Source organism: Lingula anatina, chromosome 1 (assembly GCF_051362555.1).
Source record: "Lingula anatina isolate TDL-2025a chromosome 1, LinAna3.0, whole genome shotgun sequence".
NCBI lineage: Eukaryota > Metazoa > Brachiopoda > Lingulata > Lingulida > Lingulidae > Lingula > Lingula anatina.
This window is the reverse complement of record NC_141767.1, coordinates 51,893,549-51,921,380: the sequence shown is the minus strand read 5'-3', so window position 1 is coordinate 51,921,380 and position 27,832 is coordinate 51,893,549. Positions and strand designations below refer to the sequence as shown.

Sequence of the window (27,832 nt, the reverse complement as noted above, 5' to 3'; positions counted from 1 at the left end):
AATAGAGTAGGTCATTTTGCCTTTTACTCATTAATTGCCTTTCTGATTAATAGCTTCATAAAAAACATTAACCAGTTGATTGTTCACAGAAAGGGACTGATTACCATGATGGAAATGACAGATACATTTAACAGTTTGGAGAGTGTGTGGTGATTGGTTTCTTTGGATGTATCAATTGTTGATAGGCTCTATAGTAGAAATGTGACATATGAAGTGTGGGGTGTTAAATGAGTGAATGATAGGAAGGTGCATCATGGGGCCAGCTCAGAATAAGGTGATAACTGACATGCCTAGAGTGGCATACATTGCATGATGGATATAAAAACTAATGAATCTAGATAAGTGGCGGTGGATTGCCTTATTTCCATCACAGCACAGTAATGGGTTTCGTGGAGTCGGGCTCCAGAAATTAAGGCAATTTACCAATTTCTGCTCATTTCAAGCTAGAAAATGGTAAAGAAATGAGTGTCTATTTTTCTTGGAAATTGACAGGGAGACAAACATTTGCACCGGCTGTTCCAGACCATGTGAAGTTCATTGGCTGAGACCAGAGATGTTGAATTGCACCCCAGTCACTTTACACATTGCTGGTCTCTCTGTCAGCTTCAACTGCTTGGCATCATTCATGAAAAATAAAGAAAATGAATAGTCACAGTTTTAGTGGAAATAGAAATAAATGACTTTTGTAACTTCTAAAATAGTGAAGATGAATTGATGGAAATATTTTGTTTTTTTTACGAGAAATAAGATTAAAGTTAAGACTGTTCTTTGCATTAATACTAGAGCACAAAATTTGCCAGTCATTGCTATCATGTGGATCTTGTCACTTAATGAAACATTGAACTGACATAAAATGATACTTACTGACTAATATGAATGAGGAAAAAAAAACAATATTTATCACAATCCACATGATAAGCAGGTCGACAGAGATGTGTTCATTACTTACTCTTCCAAGGTATTTTGAAGTACCCATTCAGTCCAGTAAATGAAAACGTCACCTAGTGTTTGTTCAAGTGAAAGGATTGTGCTTGCAATGTGATATTTAAGTTCACATACTGATTGATAAATTGCTTTTTGATATGCCTTTTCAAATGTGATTGGCTCCTTAATCAAAGAAAACAGAATGTTACGCTGGCCTAATCAATGCTTTTTGTTTTGTTAGTAGGTGGTAAAATATAGTTCGAAGTACACATATTTTTTACAAATGACAGGGAGATAAAAAGCTTGCTATTATAATAAACTTTTAATATGTAATTATTGTAACTCATTTTTTAGATATTGGATTATTTGGAACAATAAAAGTAAGTATAAAATGTATTTTTACACTGTATTACTAATGCATCTCCCTGGTAGCCAGCACTTCCCATTTGAAGTGTTTGTAATAAGATAACTTGCTTTGTGGCACTTTTTCTACCAGGTTCAATATTAAGTGTATATATACATCTTCCACCTATCAAGATAGGTGTTGAAATGTAGAACAACAAATCAGTGAATACAAATTTTATGGCTCTGTGCTGCTCTTACGTGAGGATTGAGGTGAGACTGATATGCAGGCTTTACATTATTTACCCTGTCAGTGCAAATACATCAAGGACAAAAAGAAAGGATGGCTAAAACTGACAAAGCAAAGAAATGCTCCTGACTCCTCATTATTTAAAGGCAATACTCTTTAAATTGCAGTACTGTACCATTGGGATGTCTATATTTCTATAATGGTTCCTTTATTTCATTTGCGATATTTTCTGTCTTGAATTGTGACATAACTCTTGTTTAATCAGGATTTCTGTCAGAACAGTACAGGGCCTGCTTTGTAGAAGAATGATAGACTGAGAGTTGTTATTTTAAAGACCAAAATTTTAACTTTTGTCTGATCCAAGACATCTAAGTTGTTTCTGTTTTATGACAAAAGAAAAATTGCAACTATTTTGCACCAAAATGACTGTTTAGTTGACCGCTCCCATGTTTTCCTAAGCTCAGGTAAAAACATATTATCTCTAAAAGTTGAAGAATACTTTTGATCTATTTGAACTTCGGCTTCTCATTTTTTAAAATAAAACATGTTATTAAGGTTAGGGATCTCATTAATAAGTAATATTTCCTATTTCATTTATGGTCAGGTATGAGCACAGTCATGCACATAGGCATGCACATAGGATGTTAACACAGTTACTATAAAAACAGTCCACAATTTCAGTTGCTGTTGTTTTGAAAAGTACCAGGATTAAAATTAGATGCACTTTGGTTAAAAAGAGTTACATCACTATTAAATCCAGTGGCACCACAAATTAAAATAGATACATCCCAACTGTTATAGTAAATATTTTTTTAGAATTGAAATTGATGACCAAAAAGTGGTTATTATAGATGCAATTATTTTTATTCCTTAGTTTTTACATTTGAAAACAATATTTTTCCAACAAATTTTGGTCTGTTGCTACTGAGAAAGAACATTGGCTTACAAGTTTAAATGTGCTTAGAGCAAAAATAAATTATTTATAATCATATCAGACATTGTATAGATAATTACAATAATTGGTTTGTGGCATTTTCTTGTCAAAATAAGTTACTAGTTGCCTTTTTTGCTTGGATGATTCTTTTGAAATCATCATAATAATTTCAATTCAGTACAATAAGATTTGTTGCAGTTTTTTTTTTTTTTTTAACTTGACAGTGAAGACAGGATGACTTAAGAAAGTATCAGCCAGTGAGATTCTTAAACATTATGTACAGTTTCAACCTCAAAAAATGTTCTCTGCATCAGGATTAGATTAGATACTGCTGGGGCTAGAGAATTTTGTGTTGAAAGGAATCCCAAAGTCTCAAAAAGAACATTATAAACAAATTGTAAAGGGGAATTTTTTACTATATTTATCATTCCATTTGCAATTGACTGATGAGAGTGACCTTTCTCAGAGCAGGTGTATTTAAGCTTCCTTGATGGAAAATCTACCTGCCTGCTGTGAAAAAAGGAAAAAAACTGATTAAAGTTATCCATAAGTTAAATACAAAAATTTGTTGTGGTGTATAGAAATGTGGTGTATGAAGTGCATGCATAAAAAGAAAAACATTTGAAAATATTAAATCCTTGCATTATGTTTACCATCAGTAATTTTTTTTTTTTTTTTTTTTAATATGGGAACATGATTAAAATTTGACAGTGATTGATTTTCTACTGCTTTATTCAGGAAACTAGTTTTCAAAGATGGGATTGTGCTGAAATTGTAACAAACAAGGGCACCTTTGTGCATGTCCTTTTGGAATGCTCACCTGTAACATGTAAGATATACATGGGTCAATGCAGGTAAGCGACCTGTCAGTATCTGCTTCCTTTCACAGAATATTTCTTGTTATCGCAATATTAAAACATGCACACTTAGGAGGTGTAAAACCATTAGCAAGTTGAAGATTTTCTAGTTTACCCAGAAATACAAAAGAAAAAAACAGGTATAGATGTTAACTACAAATCTGTCATTGACTGTCACTAGATTATTTTAGGTATGTGGAAAATCAGTCAAGCGTTATGGACATAGTTGTGGTATTTATTTGCATTTTGATAGAGGCTGATTGATTCAATGAATAAATAATGAGACTTAAAAGTTTGCTATCAGTGTGTTAAAATTGTGCAACTCTGTTCTAACTGCAAGTGACAGACTGAAGTGGAACAGTGATTCATGAAAGAAGATGAATTATTTAATTGGGTATCAGAACTAATTACATAATACTGAAGCATATGATGGAAGTTTGAATATCATTAATGGTAACACGTCCTTCAAATGGGACAGGCTTTTGCTGTAAATCACAACCTCATAAATTTCTTCCAATATGTACACTTCCGCCAATGACATAAGCCTAAAATGCCATTCTTGTTTTGATGACAAGCTTGCTTTTAAAAATGACTGATTGAACAGTTGTTTATAATATCTGATATAATCCGACTGTTTTAGTTGGATTATTATATGTAAAACAGTTTTGTAACCCTAGCCAGCAATGCTGATTCCCTTATTCATTAGAATGGTGAAAAGAAGTAAATTTTAAGTCCTGATAGCAGCTTTTTGAGGGCAGTTCTGTTTAAAGAGCTCTAAGATATAATTCATTGCTTGAGTGTTCTATTTGTGTGTTTAGGGAGTGTACATTTCAAAATATTTTTAAGAGTGTAATATGAGCATGTTTGTCTGATAAGATTAACTCTCTCTCTCATCTGAGCATTACATTGAATTGTAATTGAATTAAAACATATAAGCCATGTTTTTATAATCACCCAGACACATATAATGGATAATGGAGAATTTTTTTAATCTGTAAAAACATGTTCTCACAAGATTGGATATATATATCACCTCATAAAAGTGGGCTTATACAATATAAATGTTGTATTAAAATCCTGTGATTGTTGATATATTTACTCCTGTTTTTTGTGGATCTGCTCAAACGTGAGATGTTCTCACCTCACCAACCCAATTTTGAAGTGGTCTTTGGTATGACCCAGCAATGGGAATTGAACCCAGAACCTTTTGCACAGGAGGTGAGCACATGTAAGTTTAGGTTTTTGGTCCAGCTTTTACCTCTTCAAAATGTTTCAACATTTTTGTATCTTATAAAAAAAAACTCTTCATCTTAACTAGTCTTTTTTTTTTTTTTTTTTTTTTTTTTTTTTTTTTTTTTTTTTTTTTTCAGCTTAATATTTCAGAAATTCCTTTGTGGCCCACTTTCAGTAAACTCACGCTCAGGCCATGTTATGGTTCATAATTTGCCTCTCTTTTGAGATTTCACTCAGAGTAATGATGTCTCACTTTTCTCATTAATGAAGAGTGACAGTTTCCTTTCCTTACTGTGATAACACCTACGTTTTGTGGAACTATGACTTCTGTCAAACAAGAGTAATGTAGGCACTTGGAGTGGAACAAAAACTAGGTTAATTTGCTAATAAATATTGATGAAGCACAATTGTTTCACATTCAGGATTTGGATGAACTTAATTTTTCATATTGTAGGTGTTGTTTGCTAAATATTTAATCTTTACACAGTGATTAATCTTGACAATTTCATGGTGTGACAATTGACTCGTATGCTTTTTGCTTTTTCACTATCCATTTGGGGTAGCTAGTGGTGGCCATTAAAGACTGATTGTCCTCTTCGTGGGATTGTGGCACGTAAGGCATTCACCAGAGCTCACCAGTGTTGTCTGTCTGCTGCGTGACCCTCAAGCTGTCCTCATGTCCATCCTTGTTCCATTAATGAGTTGAAAATAAAACATTCAAATTTAGACCATTTGTTTTTGCTCTGTGCAGTGCTAGCTGAATTTGCCCATATCTATAAATCAGAACCCATGGCATATTTTATGCCACATAAGTTGAAAATGTCAAACATTATTTGTGGTAATTACTCAATCTTTTTGCTAGGGGAAAATTGTGAATTTTAGAGATACTGTATTTTTTTAAGTTGTAATTTCTTGAAATTAGAACAGTAGGGTTGCAGTGCATTATTTAACTCACATATGGAGAGAAAGAACTTGCATTTAACTGAAAAAAAAACCTTGAACCAAATAAAATGTATATTCCAACAGTTACTTAACATCTCTAGGTGTACATGGCAATGTGATATATTGAAAAATTCAGTGACTCAGATTCTGCATGTGTCAGGCTGAGCCATAAGCAATCCTTGAGGAGCATTGTTATGGCTTTGCATGTTTGTAAAGTTGTAATTGATAAATATATGAGAATTACAGGTTCTGTGTCCATGTAGGAAAATGTGTGGGATGCTTTAGTGAATAGGATGGTGCTAGACACGTTCCTATCTTTACGTGGCCTGCCAGATTCATCAAGTGAAATTTTTGAAAGTTTCTTTAATTAAACCAATTAAACAAACTTACCCGTGAAGCTTGATTTGCATTTAACTCCAATTATGCTGACACTCATTCCTCAGCACTCTACACTTAAATTCTTAGCATTTGGGCATATATGACAGTATATGGCAGATGACAAAGTAAAAGCTCTCCTTTTTCTCCTGCTTTGCTGTCAGAGTATGTAGGTGCATTTTCACTAAGTCCCATGAGAGTTTGTTCCAGAAAGAACCAATTTATAATGAATCTGTCATTGCTACCAGTGGTTAGGTTAATAAGCTTGGAAGCATTGTTGTTTATTATCATAAAATAGAGATGTTGCAGTATAAATAGCCTCCACATGCATGCATGCATACACACACACACACACACACACACACACACACACACACACACACCTTAAGCACTTGCATTTTTTACAGGTTATTTTGAAGGTTCCATTTTCATATCTGATAAGGTCAACTCTTTAGAGACATATTTCTTGCTTTAATGTCCAAGACCAGAGGGAGTATACCCTACACTATTTCTGTCACACAACCTTTTCCTGGAAATCTGACCTCATTGAGTTCAGCAATGTCAATGTTTAGGCTTTCAAAGCTCAAGTGTGAAGAGCACATATCTTCTTTAGGATCTGCCATTAACTGGAAGGTGTGAAGGTCAGTGTTTGTCCAATTTTTTTAAATATTCGTACTATTTTTCTGGGTTGGTGAAATGATGTCTTTTGGTTATGGCTTACCAACTGGCATGGGACAAACCCCACAGATCACAAACTACAAATTTGTATTATTGTTGCTTCTGATGAGTATTCATCAGTGACATGGGCCATCATGATCCTAGATTGTTCTCTGTTTGCACAGCTCACTTAATCAGTACAGCATCACACTAAATGCCTTTTCACATCAAATGTTATATCTTATCAGCACAGTCGTAATTGAATATGTTTGGAGAGGTTCTTCCATTTAATTAAGCCTCATTGTTCTTTATATTCACAAGTTATACAGGAGTCTGCTTTCTGGTGTACAGGCAAAAGATGGAGGTTGTGTTGAGACAACTCTCTTTGGCTTTGAAGTTGTCAATCTCTCAAAACATATTGGTACAGCTGTATCACTAAATATTGGTACAGCTCTATCACTAAGATGCAACATTCAATGTAAAGAGGCCTGAAATGCTGAATTGAGATTTGGTTGTAAATCAAACAAAGAATAACAGGCAGAATTTTTTTGCTTTTTTATGTGTAGAGTTTCTATTTAAAATAGTTTTCATTGTGGAAAAAGGTACATTTTTTATTGAAATATATCTCCCTTAGAGCAGTTTTTACAGTGAACTTTCTCCACAGATTTTTATAGAATCTGTTGGCCCCTACTCCTGTGCTTGAAAGGCAAGACTCCATATTGAACCAAAATGATGAAACAGCACCTCACTTGTATTAAGACTCATACGATTTTTAACAATGTTTCTCAGTGGAGCATCAAGTCTCTATATTTGGAGTATTTGTATTTGAAAAATTCCTAACAAAAACATGCTCGGGAGGAAGATACTTTTTACTATCAAATTAACTGTCATTCCTGTGTAGTGGATTAACTTCAAGGCCATATATTTTTATGGATAGTTTCAGTAATCATAAAGTATTTATATTGCATAAAAGAGGGGAAGGAGGTCTCTTTTGAAAATGATGCTTGCAATTGTTTTGATAAGCCTCATATTTTGCCTTTTTCTCAGCAATATCAGCCTCCCCATTCCCCAAGCAATTCCACTAACTAAGGCAGTGTACATGATTGAGTAATTTTGTTCGAAAAAGGAATCCAACTGAAGTGGTGCATGTCATTAATCAATAAGATAACACCAGTATTAATGAGTTACAACTAGTAGTCTATATCATAATCAGTGGCTACCAGGTGAATGGGGCCTGGGTTGGTGAAATTGAGATGTGAGTAACTCTTTTCTTAAGGTTATGTTATGAAAGAGGTGTCAGTTTTCTAATGAAGTTTTACGCTATTTATCTGAAATGTAAATTCTTAATTAGAATTATAATAAAATGGTTAATTCTTTAAAGTACAAGAATCCTTTCATTTTGTTTCTGATCTATCAGAGTTAAGGCAAATATAAGGCCATTCACACTGACAATTCCGACGGCTGTTAAAGCCTGATCGCGGTTGTATTGTGGTTAACTTTTTCTAATGTGAACCAATTACGTACCCCCCACCGACCACAGTCCAAATAAACACAGATTTAGACTAAGGTTCTATCATGGAAAACTCTAAAAAGCAGACAAGAGTACAAGTGGGCAATTCATCAGACTTTAAGTCTGCTTTTCCTTCTTGCCGCACACATTTGCCAAAATAAAAATGCATTTTATTCCCATGAAAGTGTTTCTTGACACAAGTTGACTAAGGCTCTATTCCCATAGATTTTAGATCGATCTATCCCCGCGGGGAGTCTCACTAGATTACTTTCAGATAATCCGACTTAAATGTCCGTCCCGCCTACTACAAGCTGTAAGGGGGTAATTAACTTTCGTGTCCACCCGGCTGACAGCTATTTAGCGTGAACCCCCAGGGAGTTAGGTCAATCTAAAGTAGGTCGATCTAATCTATGGAAATGGGGTGTGAATATTTTGTACAGCATAACAATCATTGAACTTCCACCATGTTGTGCATATTTCTTTCTAATTAGAACAGTAGTACGGATGCTTTACAGGCAGTACGATAGGTAAAGTCTATCACTCTTGGCATCAGCATGAAGTTGTGAACGCAAAGACAGTGGGTTCATTTGACTGCGATTCTATAGACTTTCACTGGACCGCGGTTTATTTGCTAGTGTGAATGGCCCTTATGTCTACATCTTGTTAGATAAGAAGCTGGTCATTTTGCCTTTGGCAATCAATAAAAAGGACTTTGGTCTGAATAAATAAGCCAATTTGTAAGTGCTTACTGATAGATAAGGTACCATGATATTATAAAGAAACATTGTTTCAATTTAAGTCATAGTGAATAACTGATGAAGTGGCATTAATTAGTACCACCAGCGTGTACGCTGGCGGTACTCATGGTTTTAGTCCCGACCCGTATCGTACGGCTCCGCCGGCTCCGTAAGCTCCGCCGGCTCCGTGAGCTCCGCCGGCTCCGCAGGGTGGCGTGGGATACAAGTCACCGTTACCGCTTCTCCTCCTAGACTGCATGGGCTTGTGTCCCCATCTCTTGGATTTAGGTCACATATAATCTCAACTTGAACCCCCTGGTTTTTTTGTCTCGATCGGTGCAATTGCCTGGGCATGACGCTCGTTGAAATGCACCCTAGTCAGAATTTTTGAAAATTCAATGCTATATATCTCCCAAACTGAAGGAATTATGGGAAAAATTAATATAGAAGTCTGACCGAAAGTCACATATGAGGATTCCAAATATGCCCTTGGATTTGACCTTTGACCTTTATTTCAAGGTCAAACAGGCCAAAATTTTCAAAAAAAGGGAATTTTTTACGAAAAAAAAATTATTTGTGCTGATATTCAGAACCTACGCAGACCTAACCTCTAATATTTTTGGTAGTTGTTACCCTTCAGGTTATCTTTCATCTCTGTGAGTTTTGAGTCAATCGATGCATTTTCATGGGAGCAGCGGCCATTAGATGCTGAAACATAAAACTCTCTCTAATTCTGGAGTCGTTAATGCTAGAGACCTCTTGTTTTTTGCATTTGATAGAGCATGTCAAGCCCAACACTGAGGGTGGTCTCCGTTTTTTTGTTTTCCATATGGTTCACGAGTTATGCTGTATCAAAAAGTACATTCCTACTTTTCACCATTAACTGAAGTTTGAAAATTTTTAGTCTCTTATATCTCCAAAACTAGAAGAGTTGGGTCAATAGTTACTATTGAAGTTGAATAGGAAGTCATATACTGGCAATTTAACTGTGACCTTGAAATTGACCTTTGACCTACTTTTCACCATGGACTGAACTTTGCAACTTTTTTCAGTGCTTATACTTTCAAAACTGGCAAAGATATGCCCATAGTTAGTACCACCAGTGTGTAAGCTGGGGGTATTCGTGGTTTTAGTACCAACCCATATCGTACGGCTCCGCAGGGTGGCGTGGGATAAAAGGCACCATTACCAATTATCCTCCTAGATCGCAAAAAAGGGAATTTCTGCAAAAAGATATTTGTTTGTGCCAATGTTCAGAAACTAAGCAGACCTTAGCTCTCATATTATACTGAGGGGTTACAATTGCAGACTGCTTTAATGTGTGGAAGTTCGGGGTCAATCGGTGCATTTTCATGGGAAAAGCAGCCATTAGATGCCAAAACAGAAAATAAAAAAAAAAACACCTTGTTTACTACATTTCCTGCAGCTTGTCACCCACAACCATACAGGTGGGGCCCCACTTTCTTTTTCTTTCCCATACAAATGCGCTTACCCCAGCTGGTGGTACAATATCAGGAGGCGGTATCGCCTCTCTGATCCTCTAGTTATACAAGTGGTAGTGCCATTGCTATAACTGAGGCCTTTGCCCACAGGGGCTATTTTTGGGCCTTGTAACCAAGTGTACTTCTGACCACTAGCTACTGCATACAGGGTGAAATCAATAGCCCTGTTGCCACTTAGCTAATTGAACACTTTTGTTCAGCACATAACTGACCTGCTGTTCAAATCTTTAGCCTGCTTAAAGTTTGTATATTGCTAGTGTGCCGAAGACAAAACAAGAGTTATAAACTTGTGGATTTTTACAGCATTTCTCAGCAAACTGAAAGAAAATGTTTTTTTTTTTTTACTTGAATATTTATATTTTTATGCATGCCATGATGAGCTCCGATAGATAGTTGTCTTTTGTGTGTTCCACAGTTAACCACATAGCCTGCAACAATGGCAAGGTGAAGTGCTTTGAAGTATATGTTTACAGGTACAGAATGAAACTAGATGATATTACTATACTGTTTGGCCAGGGATGACACAGTTGTAAGGGTGTTGACCTAACTTTGTTGACCAGTTTGAAGACTAAATAGCCTGTGAAGAAAAAGAATGGGGCTTTAGAAAAAGTATTGTATGATATATATAACTACGTCGATCAGTCCCTAATAAATAGTTTGCTCTATTAAATTTCATAGCCTTATAAAGTTTCATTTCACAGTCAATGTGAATGTCCGATGATTCCTTAATTCTCTGAATTGAAGATGCTGTCTGGTCATATGGTGTCACATCTTTAATAAAAACCGCAACACTAAGAAAAAGTGACAGGATAGCTTATATCCCGACTAAAGTATCAGCTGTCAGGCTATAGAAACATCATGCAATGCACGTTATAATTCTTGGAAGAATCTAGACAACCCCAAATATTAGCCATGATTGACTGGTAATGTATCTGCAAAGAATACCACAAAATGTGCTCCATTAGTCCAAATTAAAGCAGTTTTGAGGTTCTGATTTGTAGAGTGCGTGTCCTGTAGATCATATTTATCCTCTCACCTTGATTGACACAGAAACCGTGTAAGAATGTTATGTGCCACTGGTCCTTAAAAATTGGTCAACTAATTGTTGGATGTCATGTTGTGTGTGATTGACAGTAGATACAGATGCCTCAGGTGCACAGTTCTGCAGAGAGATTTTAGAAAATGTCATGTCGTGTTTAGGCATGGCTTGCCATATATTTTGTTTTCTGTGCTTGGAGTTCTTTACAGTACACCTTTATTGGAAAGCTGTGCAGTGAAGTGGGTGTGAATATCATCTCTAGTGTATTTGAAAGTTGCTACAGTTACTTTCACTGCTTTTTTGTCTGGTGATGAGGACATCAATATTTTTACTAATATATTCGGAAGTTGCCATAGTAAGCAGCTTCTTTTTATGATAAAAGAAAATGATATGCCCCAGTAACTTTCAGTGAGCTTTGCTGTAATGCACTGAATAATATGTAGTTGACAAACTAAACCTGTTTTTTTTTTTTTTTTTTTTTTTTTTTTTAAATAATTTCTACTAAATTCATATAAAGCTTTAAGGCATTTTCTCTTCTGAAACATTTTAAGAACTAATGTGATATCAGTAGTTTAACTGCTGATATATTTTTATCTCAAATACATTATTTCCATCATCAACTGTTAGTCTGACCAAGACATTAATTTTCATTATAATACAGTTGTTATACAATTTTATAACAAGGGCTCATCAACCAAATTGAAAATTTTATTTGTGAAATAGTTGAATTCTTATTATATAATAACATCTAATCAAGAAAACCTGACAATGTGATATAAAAGATTCCCCAATCAAATCGGTAAATTACCCAAAAATGCTTGTAATGGCCACAAACCTCAAAGTTCTATGTAGCAAACTGTCATGCCTTGCATGCTTTATCCAGTGAAAACAAGCCATTTTATTTATAAGTCATCAAAACACCTGTCTCCTGTCTACACCTGTGAATAAATGAGAGTTAATATAGGCATCCTACTACTAATATAAAATTCCACAAAGGACTGTAAAGCACAGCAAACTGTTTAAAATTTCTGAAGTATGCAATGATATTGATATCAGTCTTATCTGCTGTTCAGCTATTGTATCACACAGGCATACAAGTACTTACATTACATCCTTTCAATAATCACCTTGATTGCTTCTCTTTTATGAACTTTTTACACATACTCTTGGTGATACACTCAGGTGACATGGAGTTCAGGTCAAGTGCAATTTTCACTATTATTGTTCATTGTTATTTTTATTTTTTTTTTTAGGATTTATCAAGTTCCATTGCCTTGTTAAATGTTAGAAGTTTTAACATCCTCTGTAGTAGTAGTATGGCACTGTGTGTAGGAAACTTTCCTGTTCTTTTCCTTGAAAAATGCATCTTCTTCTGAACAAGGCAACTTTGACAAATGTCTGAATAGTTTCTGGTAGCCAGCACGCACCTCTTGTAGTCTTATCCCATAGATGAAAGGGTCGATCAAAGCATTGGCTAGAAAGAGTAGATTGGTCACTTGGTGAAAGATGACAAATTCCATGGTGAAGTGGGTCCCGGCCATCATGAAAATGACCAAAATGCTATCAGCAATACCAGGAATCCAGAATAGGAGCACTGTTCCAAACAAGATAGCAATGGTGATGTTAAGTTTGTGATCAGCATGGTGGCTACGCTCTTGTTGGTGGACTGCTGAAGTCAGGACACGTTGTTTGATAGCATAAAACATTTGAATGTAAACGATAACAACTAATGCTGTGATGAGAATCAGGAGGACTGTGAATGTAGCCGATCGGATGACTAAGTAGTTAGAATTTTCACCATAAATATTGCATCCTGGATCTTCAAACAACTTTGGGTAGCCTGCTATGTGCAGAATTACCCCAATCAGTGCTGTGGCCACCCACAGAGCTATGATAGAGCCAGCTATTCTGCGCTGTGTGGCAATTGTCTGGTAGCGCAGTGGTTTGGTAATGGCAAGATACTGGTTGACAACTAGAGCAGAGGTTGCTAATACAGGTGTGAGGAGGGCAATGTACGACATCTCCATGATGACACGGGCCACAAACACCATAGAATCACACTGGTCCAAATTGAAGTTGACCAGCATTATAAGAGATCCCACAGCAGCTAGACCCACTACCACCAGGTCTGAGACTGCCAAATTGATGAGCAGAAGGTGAAACGCTTCAAAGGGTCTTCTCATATTCAAAAGTGCTATCAGTGATATTAAATTTTCCACAAATCCAACAAATCCTATCACTACCCCTGCTGTCATGAACTTAGCAAACACTGAGGCAGAGTCTTGATCTGTTGTGTTCACATCTATTCCAGGGGTGGTTGAGTTATTCATGTTGACTGGTGGTGAGAATCTGAAATGATTGCAACTGACTCGTCCTATCTTAAGTCTCCTGTGTCAGCTGTTATTTTTTAATTGTATGAAATGGGCTTACGTCTGATGACCAATATCTTCTACACTGCCTTCTTCCTTCATCTTAGAACTGTTTGAACTTCCACTTTGTTCCTGGCACAGTGAGGTTAACTCAGTTAATGTTTTTAACTTAACTTTGGTGCCGACCACTTAACACCAATAAACATACTTTGTTATCTTGGATTTTCTTTCCCCATGCTGGACTTGTATCCAAAGGCAAATAATCCATTTGAATGAGCTGGGCATTCTATTTCCATGCTCCCTCACAGATGTATAAATACCTTCCTAATCCAATAAAGTGTGGTGGGTTCATGCCCTTTCTGACAAGGTTACAATTACACAGTTACACAAACAAACATTTAGAATAATTTTACCAGCTAGCTTTTGAAAAGTTTTTTCTCATCTGAACTCACTGAAGCTCCTCCCTACCTACCGCCTTATGTATGTCCATTCAGCTAGCTGACTTGATACTAGTGCCATCTACCTGCAGTTTGCCACACTGCAAATAGTCATTGAAGAAGCATACGTTAACAACTAGTCTATTGAATTTCTGCCAACTGACTGTCAGGGTTGGCAAATCTTGTAGATCCCATGTTTCCTGTGACAGTGTGCTTACATCAGCACCATTTGATCAATGTTGTATATTGATGTGTATATTTGGTAATTATCTGATGTCTGATTAAGAGACTGAATGCATCTATCATGTATTTTTCAGCTAGTTTTATTATTAATGATTATCAATACTGGGAGGATGTTTTCAGTAGATTACCAATTTTCTTGTACCTAAAAAATGCCAAACATGTAAATAATGTATATGGCTTCAAAATGAGGTCACTCCTTTTTAGCACCTATTGCTCTTTTAAAAATAAATTCTATTATAAGATCAAACTTGAAAGATATTTTGTCCCCACCATCAATAACTGTGTACTAAAAAGGACAAAAAATAACATCTTGGCACCTAATGGGGTCACTTCACACATTGTCTATATTCAACTTGAGATCTTTTGAACTGATATGGGAATGCCTAATTCTCTTTGAAAATATTGTTTTCTGTTATGGGATCACCGACTCTCCAGTACACATAAATGGATATAGTGGAATGATCAGTATAAGCAACAACAATCACTGGATGCACATCAGCCCTAATACACCCATTGTTAAATCAATGGCAAGTTAGTTACAATGCAAGTGAAAATAAGCATAAAATTATGTGTTGATTTAACCAATCGCACATTAGAGCTTCCCCCTCTGCTGGCAAGGGCAATTAAGTTGAAGTCAGACTCTTGGAATAGTGTCTACTCAGTGATTGGACTTTCTAACCCAGCAACTTGTTTTCCTCTGGGAAACTAATGGAATACGATTACAAAGCATTGTTTTATCTCAAATTGGGAAAAAATCATCAGATGGTAAACTTAGCTCTCCAAGTTCAATGTTATGCACATAATTGCATAGATATCAGCATTAGTTGGTTCTCTCATGTATCACCATATGAAAAAAAAAAATTTTTAATTCTTCCTCTTTTTTACGTACTTATCTGTATATAAAAAATTTTGGACATCTTGTCTGCACCACTTATAAATAATGAATATAAGGCTGTAGCCCATAGGTGAATCGATGACAAACTAAGTCACTTAATCTGTATGGAGTGGTTCAGGAGAGACTAATAACAGTGGTTGCTGTCAATCTCAAGTTACAGGTGTATATAAGTTCATGTGCTGGTTGGTGTGGCCTGTAGACCACAGGACTAGACACATTGTGCTCTTGATATGTTACTTCTGAATATGTGGAAGACACATGTGGTCTGCCCAAGTGTGCCTTTATCACATTTCACCTGAACTTTATTCAACCTTCTGGCAATGCACACTAAGGGCTTTTTGTCTTTTTTTTTTTTTTTAGCTATATAGTTGGTGTTAAGTTTTAACTCTTTCTGGTAAAAGTTACTGCTGACAACAAGTGACTCACATTTGTTCTAATAGTAAAATCAACATTCAAGCAAATAGATACATACGTTGTAGGAACAGTCGTTTTACCATTTGTGAAGCTTAAAGTGAGAGTTCAGGTATTTCCTTATGATTAAAACTCATCAAGTGTATTCAAACTCGTCAACTATTTACATGTATCTTGGAATCAATATTAAGAAGATCATGACAGAAGGCAGAAGAATTAAGATATGTTAATTGCTTTGTGATAAGACTGATTGGATATATGCTATCTGTAATCTGAAAATAACATGGGAATGTATGCAGTGGTTTTAAATTTGTCTTTAAAAAGAAATGGATTGTTTGCTTCATATGATATTTCAGAGTTGAAATATTTGCTTTTGATGAATTTTTTCTGTTCAAGTTAATTTCTTGTATTTATATCCTTGCTTCATGAGGATCTGCATGGACCAAGCATAGATTAATGGAGAAGTTCTCTCTTTTAGTGTATATTGTGTAGTGTTATATTATGAGCCTTAAGAACTGAATCCTTTTTTTTTCTATTTGGGTGAAGGGAAAAAGTCCTGTGTGTCTAAAGATGATGTATGTGTTATGGGTTAAGGTAAATATATTATGGGAAATAATTAAAACATATTTTTTATTAATTGAAATTATCCCAAAATGTTATTTTTGTTTCTTTTAAGAATTATCAGGAAAAAAGAGGAAACCTGTCACCTTGTGCACTTCTGTACTGAAGATATAAATTCTGATCTCCTAGACATTGTTGTTAAAAGATGAGATGTCTGTGTGGAGAGTCATCTTCATAAATTTTTGTTAAAAAAAGGTTAATGAACCCCAAGTTAAGAGAATTATGATGGTGATGATGGAGATGCCCTCCATAAAGATTGGCTTACCTTTGCATACACAATCAACTCATGCTGGTCTGTAATTATTAAATGATGCACTTTGCTTGCTAGATTGTAATACCAATGCAGTTGAAATGTCAACAGCAACTGTAAAAGTTACTTGTCTGGTAACAGTTGATATTGGTGAGACTGGTATTTGTCAGGATATATGTCTTACAGAAACAGATTCAAGGAATATCAAACAAATCATGCTGAAATAATATTAAATCTTCTGTATCCTCCTTCCCTTTGCAACATAAACTCCCTTGTTCTTTTTCTTTCTACTTGCATAAATAAGTAAGCAGTTTACTACAGTGGCCTTTCCTCACTTAGTGAATTTTGATATGAAGAATACTGCAACCCACCTTTGCATATAGAATTGAGAACTGGTTGTATTTAACCATAGCAACAGGCACAAATATATATAGTTTCTTATCTTGCTTCTGTTATTTTTATTTTGTGAGACCAATCTTCATTGCTATCTACGGGTCTGGTTGGTCAGTTGAGATTCCATATGCCATTGACCAGGGGCAATTATTTCTAATATGAGATATCTGATTAGCCAACTAATACCTTTTTATCCCTTCTGGGCAGATATGAGGTCAATCACAGTGGCAGTCTGACCTGTTGAGAGTTTGTCTGATCTCTATTTAAATTTGGCATTTTTTTAAATGAAGAAGTCATATTACTGAAGTGTCTTTTGCTTTGCCCCTAGTTGAAAAAAAATCCCTTTCTTTTTTACTGAAAAAAATCAGTTAGTCAAATAATTTGGAATTTTCTTGAAGATGTAAAGTTGGCCAGTTGGAACAGCCATCCTCTTTACTCGAATGCCAGACGTGCATTAGCAATTAATACTTCCGTCAATGATGTAGAGAGAAATTAATGGTTTTACCTAACAGAGGTTTATTTTTGAAAACTCTGTTCCATTAAGACACGTCTTGTGCTTTTTCTTTTAAAAAAGGTGAACCTGCCATTTGCAAATGGTCAAATTAGGTCTGGTTTTATGACAAGAACAAAAAACCTGCTGTAACACTCTGTGTCTTTTACAGTGGTGCGTGCAGATTAACCTTTAGAGAGAGTGTTAGCCAGTCTTAATCAATACAACTTTGTATGTTGTATTTGTTGAAGCTATCAAGTTCCATTAAATAGTTACAGTTACTCAGGCTATCCTGAACATTTTACCCCATTAAATGTACTCAACCATTTTTTTTCTATATTGATGTTCAAAGATAGAAAGTTTTGCCATTTATGATTAAGCAGTGCATAAATGTGCCAGCATTTGCACAATTTTGTAACATATCTAATAGCAACATTGCTAGCATTTTTGTGTTTTTGATATTAAAAATATGACAAGGGATGTGTTCTCTTTTTCTTTATTACCCCTTACAAGCATCCTTATTAACAATTTCAAATCTCAAATTATGATTTGAATTAACATCTCTCATATAGGGGCATGTAGTGCTTACGATTTATTGTCTCTAAACTTGAAGATGATCTTTCATAAGGTCTTTTGGCGCAATTCTGTAGGAATGCACTAAAGGTCACCTCACCTCACAGTAAGAAAACATTCTTTTCTGTCGGTGAAATTGTGGTATATTCTGCTTCATGCACATCTTGAAAACAGAAATCATTTACATATGCATGTATGTGTGGCGGGGGAGATACAGAAGTGGCGAAACCAGTTTTGAATTTACCATTTATCGTTTTATTTACCTTATGAATAACTATTACAAAAAATTTGATTTGTGGTCCTCTTAAATATGCAAAACATTTATTTAAAGACAGTTCTTTTCCAACTGTGATATCTTCCAAGTAGGTTTACATACAGCTGTTTGCAGTAATTGTGTGAAGAAGCACATTTCCTAGACCTTATTTTAACCATACATTGCAAAGTAATCAGTTAGTATATACTGTTTGACCCTTTTAACTTACTTGAACTTGTTAGATAAAACTGTCTTTGATCCAGATATAACGGCAGCATCAGTTTCACAAGAGTGCATTAAAGTAGTCACTTAACACATTATCCACTTTGTGTTATTTACATATCAATCTGAACAAACCCTACTTCATCCAGGGAGCATTCACTGCATGCTTCAGTGGAAAGAGGCAGCTAGAATGTTTGTTTTTTTTTAACATAATATTAATAATGATGATTCTAGCAGTTACTATAGTGTGTGTTTGTGTGTGTATGTGTTAATTTGTCCTTATTATTATTATTTTTTTTTTTTACTTATGAAATAATCACCCATATCCATACACAATGTGTAGACATACAGTTGCATGTGTTGCCCATTACTGCAAACTGTCTATAATGATATTTAATTTACTTCTTATATTCCTTTGTTTACCTTTCACTAATTCTTGCATTTTAGATTGTTGAATTCATTTCTGTTGTACTATTGATATTGTCCAAAAAAATAATTACACTTGGTCAATCATTTTTTCTTTCATGCACTTTAAGGTGGTGAGTTACAAGGAATGTGCTAGAATTGTTATTCTACAAATATTAAAAGTGCAGTATGGCACTTTCAATAGAAATGCTGGATAGAAAATAGCTAGGCATGATTGTGACTGAATGTGCTCAGTGCAGCAAACACATTGCTGATCGCTGTGTTATAAACAACTGGCACATTTCAGTCAGTATTTATACTCAGCTACCAGCTTAATCAGATGTAGCATCATTTACAAATTACAGTATTCAGAAGGACAGGGATTTTTTTTAATATTGGTCATTCACTACACTCACTAAGCATTTTTTTGTTTATCCTGAATGACTGATTTCATTCTTTGAGTATCAGTATTTTGTTTAGTCTGGTTTGAATCTGGTTTTAAATCCAGATATCAAACATATGCAAAGCATGGGGTATCAGCCCCATTATGTCGTTCAGATCTGATGTTTAGTAAGCATAAAATAATTCACATTTGTTATTGGTCCAAAACACATAAGAATAAATATTTCATATTAGTTAAAGCCAAAATTATACCTATTCTTTCACATTTGTAATGCTTTTCAGCATTTCCGTTATTCAGAAATGTCAGTTGATTAACAACTTTGCAATAACACCTGCAGCCATTATTGTCAATCCAGTGGCATGAAGAGGAAGTAGTTCCTACCTACACCCAGTGAAACCTGACTGTACACTGTTTACTGACCTTTAATAAAAGGTGTAGAACCCTTAGGTTTTATTTTTCACATAGCCATCGCACGTCTCTAAACCCACATTCAAGCATATAGTCAGTGTTTTACTACAGCTTTGCAAAGGTCACTGACAGGACTGATACACAGATCATGTTCAGAGTTTTAATTCACATTTTACTTTGTCTACATGGGTTGTTGCTTTAGCTGCCCATCTCTACATTCTGCACTTTTATTTGACCAGTTTGTATCTACCGTGCTTTGTCTTCACGGGCAATGTGTAGCATTATTTTAATCTTCCTATAAAAGCTCCATTAAACATACTTCATGCAGAACATGAATGGTCCTGAAATTTTGACAAATAAGTCAATTTAATTTTGAACAAATAAAGGTTTAAGAGGGAGATTTGTGCACTTTGCTTTGCATGTAAAGCCACCACTTAATTTTAGCAGGCCTATTTGAATATGTCATTAACTTGTAGATACATGGCCTATGCCTTACTTTTAATGACGTAAACCCTTTTATATATTTCTGATTGCTATAGTATTATCGTGTTATGTTCAGGTACTTAATTTGCCTTCAGAAAAATTATGGTTTTTTTTGCTGATGTCATATCAGTGGTCTTGGTTTCTTGATTCACTCAACTACCTGGGCTTATATCAGAAAAATTCCAGCAGGAAAAAGAGCCATGCACCAGTAATACAAAGGGATTCGACTGCTTTCCTTACAATCTCTATATAAAGATTTCTGTCACTAAAAATGTAAAATTATACCAGTTTTCATTGGACCTTTGTAAAAATAAAAAGTCCCTAAGATCAGTTTAAAAGATCTTATCAAAAATTTGGTATAAGTAATTGTTCTTTAAACCTTTCTCTATAACTACACCAATTTTGGTGATTTTCTTTGCAGTGGATATGGATTTATCTAGCAAAATATGATTGCTATCTACCCCAATTAGTATTATGCATCTCTGGTTCTGTTATCAATATTTTGATCAGGATAGTTCCTTAATATATACCAGTAATAAATTATGCAATAACATCACCTTAATAAGACAAATCTTGGATTTTGTGTATTTTTGTGCACTTCAAAGCAAACTACTGTATATTTTAGGGTAAATATCCATAAGTCCACACTTTTTAAATGGTTTTCATATATTCCCAACAGCTGCAGTTTCATAACATACTCATTTGGCTACATCTATATTCCTCATTTAGCAAAAATTTCTTCTGATATTTAGATATATTTTCAAAGTTTAAATGTACATTTCACTGTTGTTGTAGATGGATATTGTCTAATGAATTTATTACTATAATTAGCCTGCATAATGTAATTTAAGTTCATATATTGGACCATTTTAGAAGTGATGTAATTTATGTCCAGAAAGCTCCATATCCTGTAACGTAATTGCATTTGTGTAGTACCGGCTTCAATCAGTAATAAACAGTTGAGGTATTGAAACTTGAATGTAGATCTGGTGTCACTATACCCAGTCTATCCAAGTCAAGATGAAACCTTTCTTACAAATAACCAAATTAGACCAAAACTGGTCCATCAAAATAATGCCCCCCTCCCTTCTTTCCATTGGAAGGACATACAAACTAACAAAATACAATGAGTTGAGCTGATCATGCTATATGTATAATAAAAGCCAGATTGATTGGCCCATTTTCTTCCTCTTTTATATTCCACTGCAACATTCAGTGAACATTCTTTCTCAGAGCGGGTGAAAAATTCCCACTTATTTGCAGAGTAGTAGAAAAACACTAAGAATGACTTCCTGTGGGTATCCCCCGCACATGGATATATGATCACTTGGAATTACATGGATCTTCATTGCCCGCAATTTCAAGAAAAAAAGTGGTTTTCCTAATCAGATGTAATTTGGTTGGAGAGCTGTCTCCTGAGAGTGCCTGAGTCTGTTCTGTATTCAGCTGAGCTTAGAGCATTGATCACTCTGTCTGCTATTGGCTGAGTGAATGCCCCAGTGGCTTGGCTTTCTTATTGATTAAGGTCCGAGATGTTTGTCACTCCTCATACTGTGATAAAACTTTGGAAAGACATTAAGCAAAAATACATTAATGGTAGCAAAAGGGATCAGGGGGTCTGGGACTCGCCGTATTGGCAAATAATGCTCTGTCACGATTTGTGTTTCGTAGGGGAAATTAAAAGACCTTATATTAACTTCCAATATCAAGCATGCCCTTCTAAGGTATAGAGAACTGTTTAGTTTTCTCTCGGTTTTCAGAGGGAGTATAGGCGTAGGTAAGATGGAATTTGTCCATTTTAATTGAAAAGGACTTAATTGAGAGAAAAAATGAATGCAACAAATAAGTATGTGTATAACAGGGTTTGACTACCAGCAAATAAGGGTGAAAATTATCTTTCCAGATTAATATTTTTTTAATTTGGTGGAGGGAGGGGGAGAATTGCAAAATCAAGTTTTAAAAAAGAGGGGGAAGGTCTTTGTACATAAATAGTTTCATGTAGTATATGTGGGCAGTGCAGTCCTCTTGTCTGAGTGATTTGATTTTAAAATTAAACCTGTTCTAAAAATTATCTTCTGATTAAGCTATACACATATTGAAACAGGTGAAATGCATTGTCGCTTGCCAAATCCATAATTTAACTTAGTCAAATACAAATGACAGTACCTTAAAGTGATAATAACTCTTCGTTTCGGCCAAAAAATGAATTTTCCTGGAGTAAACAACAATTTTCCCATACTTACCAATGGTTAATGAATCCATTTTTACATTCAAAGTTAGTCCCTGGTTTTTTTCTAAAAAGTTTGGTTTTTTGTTAAAATCTCTTAAGAGATTTTAACAGAGCATAGCCATCAATGGAGGTCACGTGGTCTAAAGACAAGCTCAGATATCAGAATAATAGCTATAACAGCCGTTTTTGTGGGAAAACAGAATATAGTATATTTTTATGAGTCACTCACAATGTTTTTATTGTGAAATACAGATTTCATACGAAGAGTTATTATCCCTTTAAGTCTAATAAATATTATATTTACCATCTTAATACATATGAACAAGCCATATAATTGTGAACAACTGCTGACACTTGTACTAAAAGAAACCGAAAACAAGTCACATGGTGTTGACCTTAATTTACCGTCTGATTGTTTACTTTCCCCATAATTGCAAATAATGAAATATCTACATATATTTATGGTAAGGTGTTATTATATCAGCCTGCTATGTGAATCAATTTTCCCTTTGCAATGTTTGACAGGTTTGAAGGAGACAACTAACAAATTTATGGAAGCGTATAAGTGCCACAACAAACAACAAAATCACTCAACACACAACACAATTTCAACTCAACACATTTAATTTCTCGACACAACACCAAAGAAAATCGCAACACAACACATTCACTTCTCGACACAACGGAAATAGATGGCGCTTTCGGCACGGACGTCTTAGAAAAGCCGCGAAAACCCACAGAACGATTCTGTGATTGTTTCCTTATTTTCTCAAGGCATTCACAATAATGTGTCACTTTTGGGTCCAGGAAAGCGCACTTTTGAAAACATTGTATTACAGAGTAGTTTTAATATCAGATAATCTGTTGTGAATGTTGCATATTCTATGCTGAGTGTGTGTGTGTGTGTATTGAAGGGAGGGGGGGGGTATTAATGTTTAGAGTATTGAAGCCGGGGGATATATCGTTACTTGTTCCTGTGCTCACATAAATTGAAATTCTAATATTGTAAATGCAACATAAACATTTGATAATCAATGCAATGTATCTTATCTAAATAAATTAGTTCAGTAAATGTTTTCTAACACTTGCAATTTTGCTCCTTATGCTTGTAAGCATGTAATCTCAAGGGGTGTTCTATATAATTAATTTATAAATAATAGCATAAAAACATTAAATACTGTTAAAAATAACATGTTGTCTATCTGGCTGTTACAATATTGGAATTTCAATTCATGTGAGCACAGGAACAAGTTTTGTTTTATTCAGTTTAATTTGGAAGTGTCAAATAGTGTATGCAGTGTCAAATAGAGCGCTGAAGTTTCGTTTTTCAAAAACGATTCTAATGCCCAGAAACCAGAGTCGTTTTTCGAAAAACGATTCTGGCAGCCAGAAACTAGTATCGTTTTTCAAAAAAGATTCTGAGAAGCCAAAATCGTTCTTGCAAAGAGAAACAGGAGCGGAGGAAGTGAGAGGCAACCTGTGAAAATTATTTTCTACCGCGACCAGTTAAACCCTCACCGTGGACAATTTCACCCTCTAATAGGCGTCTACAGTGCACAAGAAGCCTTCACTGCGGAAGCCTTGCAGGGTGTTTAGGTTGGTGGGAGAAGGCGGGGTTGAGGGTTAGGTTGGGTTAGATGCCCAAAAAGCAGTGTCGTTTTTTTTAAAAAACGATTCTGGCAGCCAGAAACTAGTTTCGTTCTTCAAAAACGATTCTAAGAAGCCAGAATAGTTTTTTACGGGGAGAAACAGGAGTGGACAGAGTAGAGGCAACGCGCGATTTAAGTCTACCGTGACCAGGTAACCTTCTCTGCGGAAGTTGGAAAGGGTGTTATACGTTCTCTTCTCGCCGTGTGCTGAGACCGAGACAGTAGCGGTCAATGAAATAGGTGTCTTTTTTAAAAAAAACGATTCTGAAAAGCCAGAATCTTTCTTTTTCAATAAAATTAAAAATGATACCACAAACTACAAAGGAAGAACCTGGGGGCCCTTCCCCCTCCTCACTCTCTTCCGCCAACCCCCAACCCCACCAAAACACCCTTCACGGTTTTCGCTGTAAAGGCGGCCTGTGCCTCGTAGAGGCGGTCATCTAGTCTTCAGTACATGGCGAGAAAAAACAAAACTCCCTGAATACTCTGCCCGGCATCGGCGGTGAAAGCTCCTTGTGCGCCGTAGGCAATGATCGGCGACCGCCTCGGTCTCAGCGCACGGTGAGCAGAGACCGTAACACCCTGTCCGGCTTTCACAGTGAGAGTTACCTAGTCGCGGTACACGCACACCGCTGGTTGCCTCTCCCTCTGCTCACCCCTGTTTCTCTCCGGAAAAATTATTCTGGCTTCTCAGCATGGTATTTGAAAAACGAAACTAGTTTCTGGTTGCCAGGTTCGTTTTTGAAAAAGACACTAGTTTCTGGTTGCCAGGTTCGTTTTTAAAAAATGAAACTGGAAACTAGAAACTAGACACTAACTTCAGCGCTCTGTGTCAAATTACAAGTTCAGTGTTACTATTTACTATGAAATGCTAGTTAATGAAGTACAGATGTGCACTGAATGTATAAATTGTCACATATGACATTGGTCGGTCTGAGTACAATTAGAACACTAGCTGTAGTTTTTAAATTATTTTTATTACTTTTAATTTTAATTAATTATTCTTATTTTCTGTAATTTTGGGTTTGTTTTTTTGTTTTAGATTCACGGTATACTATTTTTCAGGTCAGCTGATAATTTGAATTACTATTTATAAGTGTTACTATTTATAAGTGAAGAAAATTTTCTGAAGTTTCATAATTATCCACTTATATTTTCCGTCAAATCCGCACCGATTGTCCATAGCTAATATATCTCCCGGCTTCAATACTCTAAACATCAATAATACCCTCCCCCCCCCTCAATACACACACACACACACACACACACACACACACACACACACACATCATAGAATACGCAACATTCACAACAAATTATCTGATAATAAAACTTCTCTGTAGTACAATGTTATCAAAAGTGAGCTTTTACTGGACCCCAAAGTGACACATTATTATAAATGCCTTGAGAAAATAAGGAAACAATTACAGAATCGTTGTGGGTTTTCGTGGCTTTTCTAAGACGTCCACACCGAAAGCGCCATCTATTTCTGTTGTGTCGAGAAGTTAATGTGTTGTGTTGCGATTTTCTTTGGTGTTGTGTCGGGAAGTTAAATGTGTCGTGTTGAAATTGTGTTGTGTGTTGAGTGATTTTGTTGTGTGTTGTGGCACTTATACGCTTCCGTACAAATTTGGCAATAAGATTGTGCAGGCATTGTAACACATGCTTTGTTGCAAAAAGTTGGTCAGGCTTGTCACTGATGTTGACTATGCTGACAAAATCGTAGGTAGCCGAAGCCATCTCCTGGCAGGCAGAACCTGGTAGCCTGGCCTGGCAGTCAACTACCTCAGGGCTAGAGGGCTACCACTAATATTGAGCCCTGGATATCTTTTATAAGGTCTTGAAAACCTGGAAATAAGTACCTGTTTTCGTAAGTCATTAAAAATTTTTTTTTTCAAAGTAAAAGTATTGTCTTTCTTTCTTCACTTCTTACGAGAACAGCGACATTAGTTTTTTCAAACCTTTCTTCCATTGATTTATCCTTTAGGTGTGTCTAATGTCAAGACTTAAATCCTTGACTCCAGATGAACAGGGAGTTCTTTTTGTATAGATGTCCTGAAAAAGATTGAAAAGTATTGTCCTTAGAACCATCATTGGCAATCAAATTAAACCAATGCTTTGAGCAATCCTAAGACATCTACGGTCATGTGGCACCTTGGATGTGAACTTTAACAATTGTTGTTCTTTGGCTTTATGAAATGTAGCATAACTCATTTGATTACTGCTGCTTGACATTTATACGTTCTTTTTTTTTTTTTTTTTTTTTTTTTCGTGACAGTTTTGGACAACATTTGTTGCCAGCAGTTATACACTACACAAAAGGACAGGAAAAAGTGCAAAAGATCTGATAAGCTTGAAGTTTATGAAATATGATGGGCTGTGAAGCAAGTAGCCATTATCCTGTGCCAGTTATCACATATCTGAGATGTCTTCCTGTCTGTCTTTAGAAAGTGATATGGTAGGTTACAGGAAGCATTAGTGCTGTATGGTTGAAAAAAGCACAGATCCAGTAATGTGACCAATGAAGCATGAGGCTTGATAAGTTTAATGATGTCTCTACAGGATTGCAAATGCTTTATAATTTTCATATCTAGTGTACAATCAATACTCTTCTTTTTTGGAAAGTAAAATCACGTGGTAACAAAAAACAAGTGATAATTATTAGTTTCTTCTCATGTTCAGAGCTAACATTAATGGTTGCGATGTGCACTAGGGGCTTGAATTAAGAAAGTATCTGGCAAGAATTTCTGGAAAAGTTTGTACCATAAACTCAACTGTTTGTCTAGAAGTTTGGTAAATGGTTTTTAAATTAACGAGGAAAAGGCACTATCTGCATTATGAGAGTATAATTGGTTCTCTGTAGGATGTGTTGGTTTGTAGGATGGAAACTTTCTAAATAAAGGTGCTGCTTACTTCAGAAAACATGTGAATCATACAATATATCAAACGCCAAATTATTGCCACTGTGTACTTAAGAAAAGTATAAATCAAATAGCTCATTACCAGAACATGTGCAGGGCATACTCTTTGCTTGATGCAGCTCGTGCAAACAGCATGTCTTTATTAATGAAATGACACCAGGAGTAATGTCTCCTATGGGAATGTTTTGTGATGGTTTTTGCATCACCTTTTCCATTTTCATTTTTCATCCTCATTTCCTCTGAATGAGCATTTTCAGTGAATATGAGAATAAGTGTGCGGTTTGACCATAGTACTTCATTTATCAAGGGAAACACACGGTTGCACCTACTTTGACTTGTGATTGGCATGCATTAGACTGCACCCTACCTGGCCATGTATTTTAGGCAGTAGATCAGTGGTTAGACCTAAATATAGGAGTTTTAAAGATGGATTGGCAACACAGGCCTGTACGGCTTCAATTTGAATCAAAGAAAATGTGAAAAACCATACCATATTTCTCATCAAAATCTGTAAATGTCAAGATATATTTTGTGGGTTCATGGGAATCTAAAGCTTCTGTCTGATTTCCCAACCGGTCACATGTTCTTAATTTATGGAGTTCATGAATGGAAATGGAATACCTTTGTGCACATCCATAACCTGTTAACGACATGTTCATTTCTCCTCATCTTCTTTGATAAGACATTTCTGCAGAATCTCAACTCATATGACATGTTATACAGAGATAGTATTGTAATTTGCATGAGGGACCAAAAAGCTTTTTTTCCAAGATTCACAAAATTGACAGGTTTCTTTTTGAGAATGCCAATTTTTTTTTTTTATCTTAGATGAATTTTGTCAGATAAGATAGTAGCATGTTCCCTGCTTTGGTAG

General features: G+C 35.5%; 2 protein-coding genes across 7 annotated transcripts in view; one reads left to right on the top strand and one right to left on the bottom strand.

The window, feature by feature from the left end:
- The window catches only part of LOC106160790 (transcription termination factor 2), a 91,692-nt gene that overhangs the window by 34,803 nt on the left and 29,057 nt on the right, over window positions 1-27,832 (top strand). For 2 of the 6 annotated variants that reach the window (XM_086998836.1, XM_013537536.2), the window contains one exon: window positions 493-664. The exons of 3 other annotated variants lie outside the window; for them this stretch is intronic. In XM_086998836.1, the coding sequence (XP_086854962.1) occupies window positions 493-649 (157 nt within the window). In that variant the 3' untranslated portion in view covers window positions 650-664. Of the gene's footprint in view, window positions 1-492; window positions 4,670-27,832 lie in introns of those variants that run through there. One more of the 6 variants, XM_013537535.2, reaches the window with a different exon arrangement.
- On the bottom strand, window positions 11,990-14,413 carry LOC106160791 (adrenocorticotropic hormone receptor). The gene has a single exon (XM_013537538.2). The coding sequence runs from the start codon at window positions 13,630-13,632 to the stop codon at window positions 12,580-12,582; it is 1,053 nt and encodes a 350-aa protein (XP_013392992.1). The 5' UTR covers window positions 13,633-14,413; the 3' UTR covers window positions 11,990-12,579.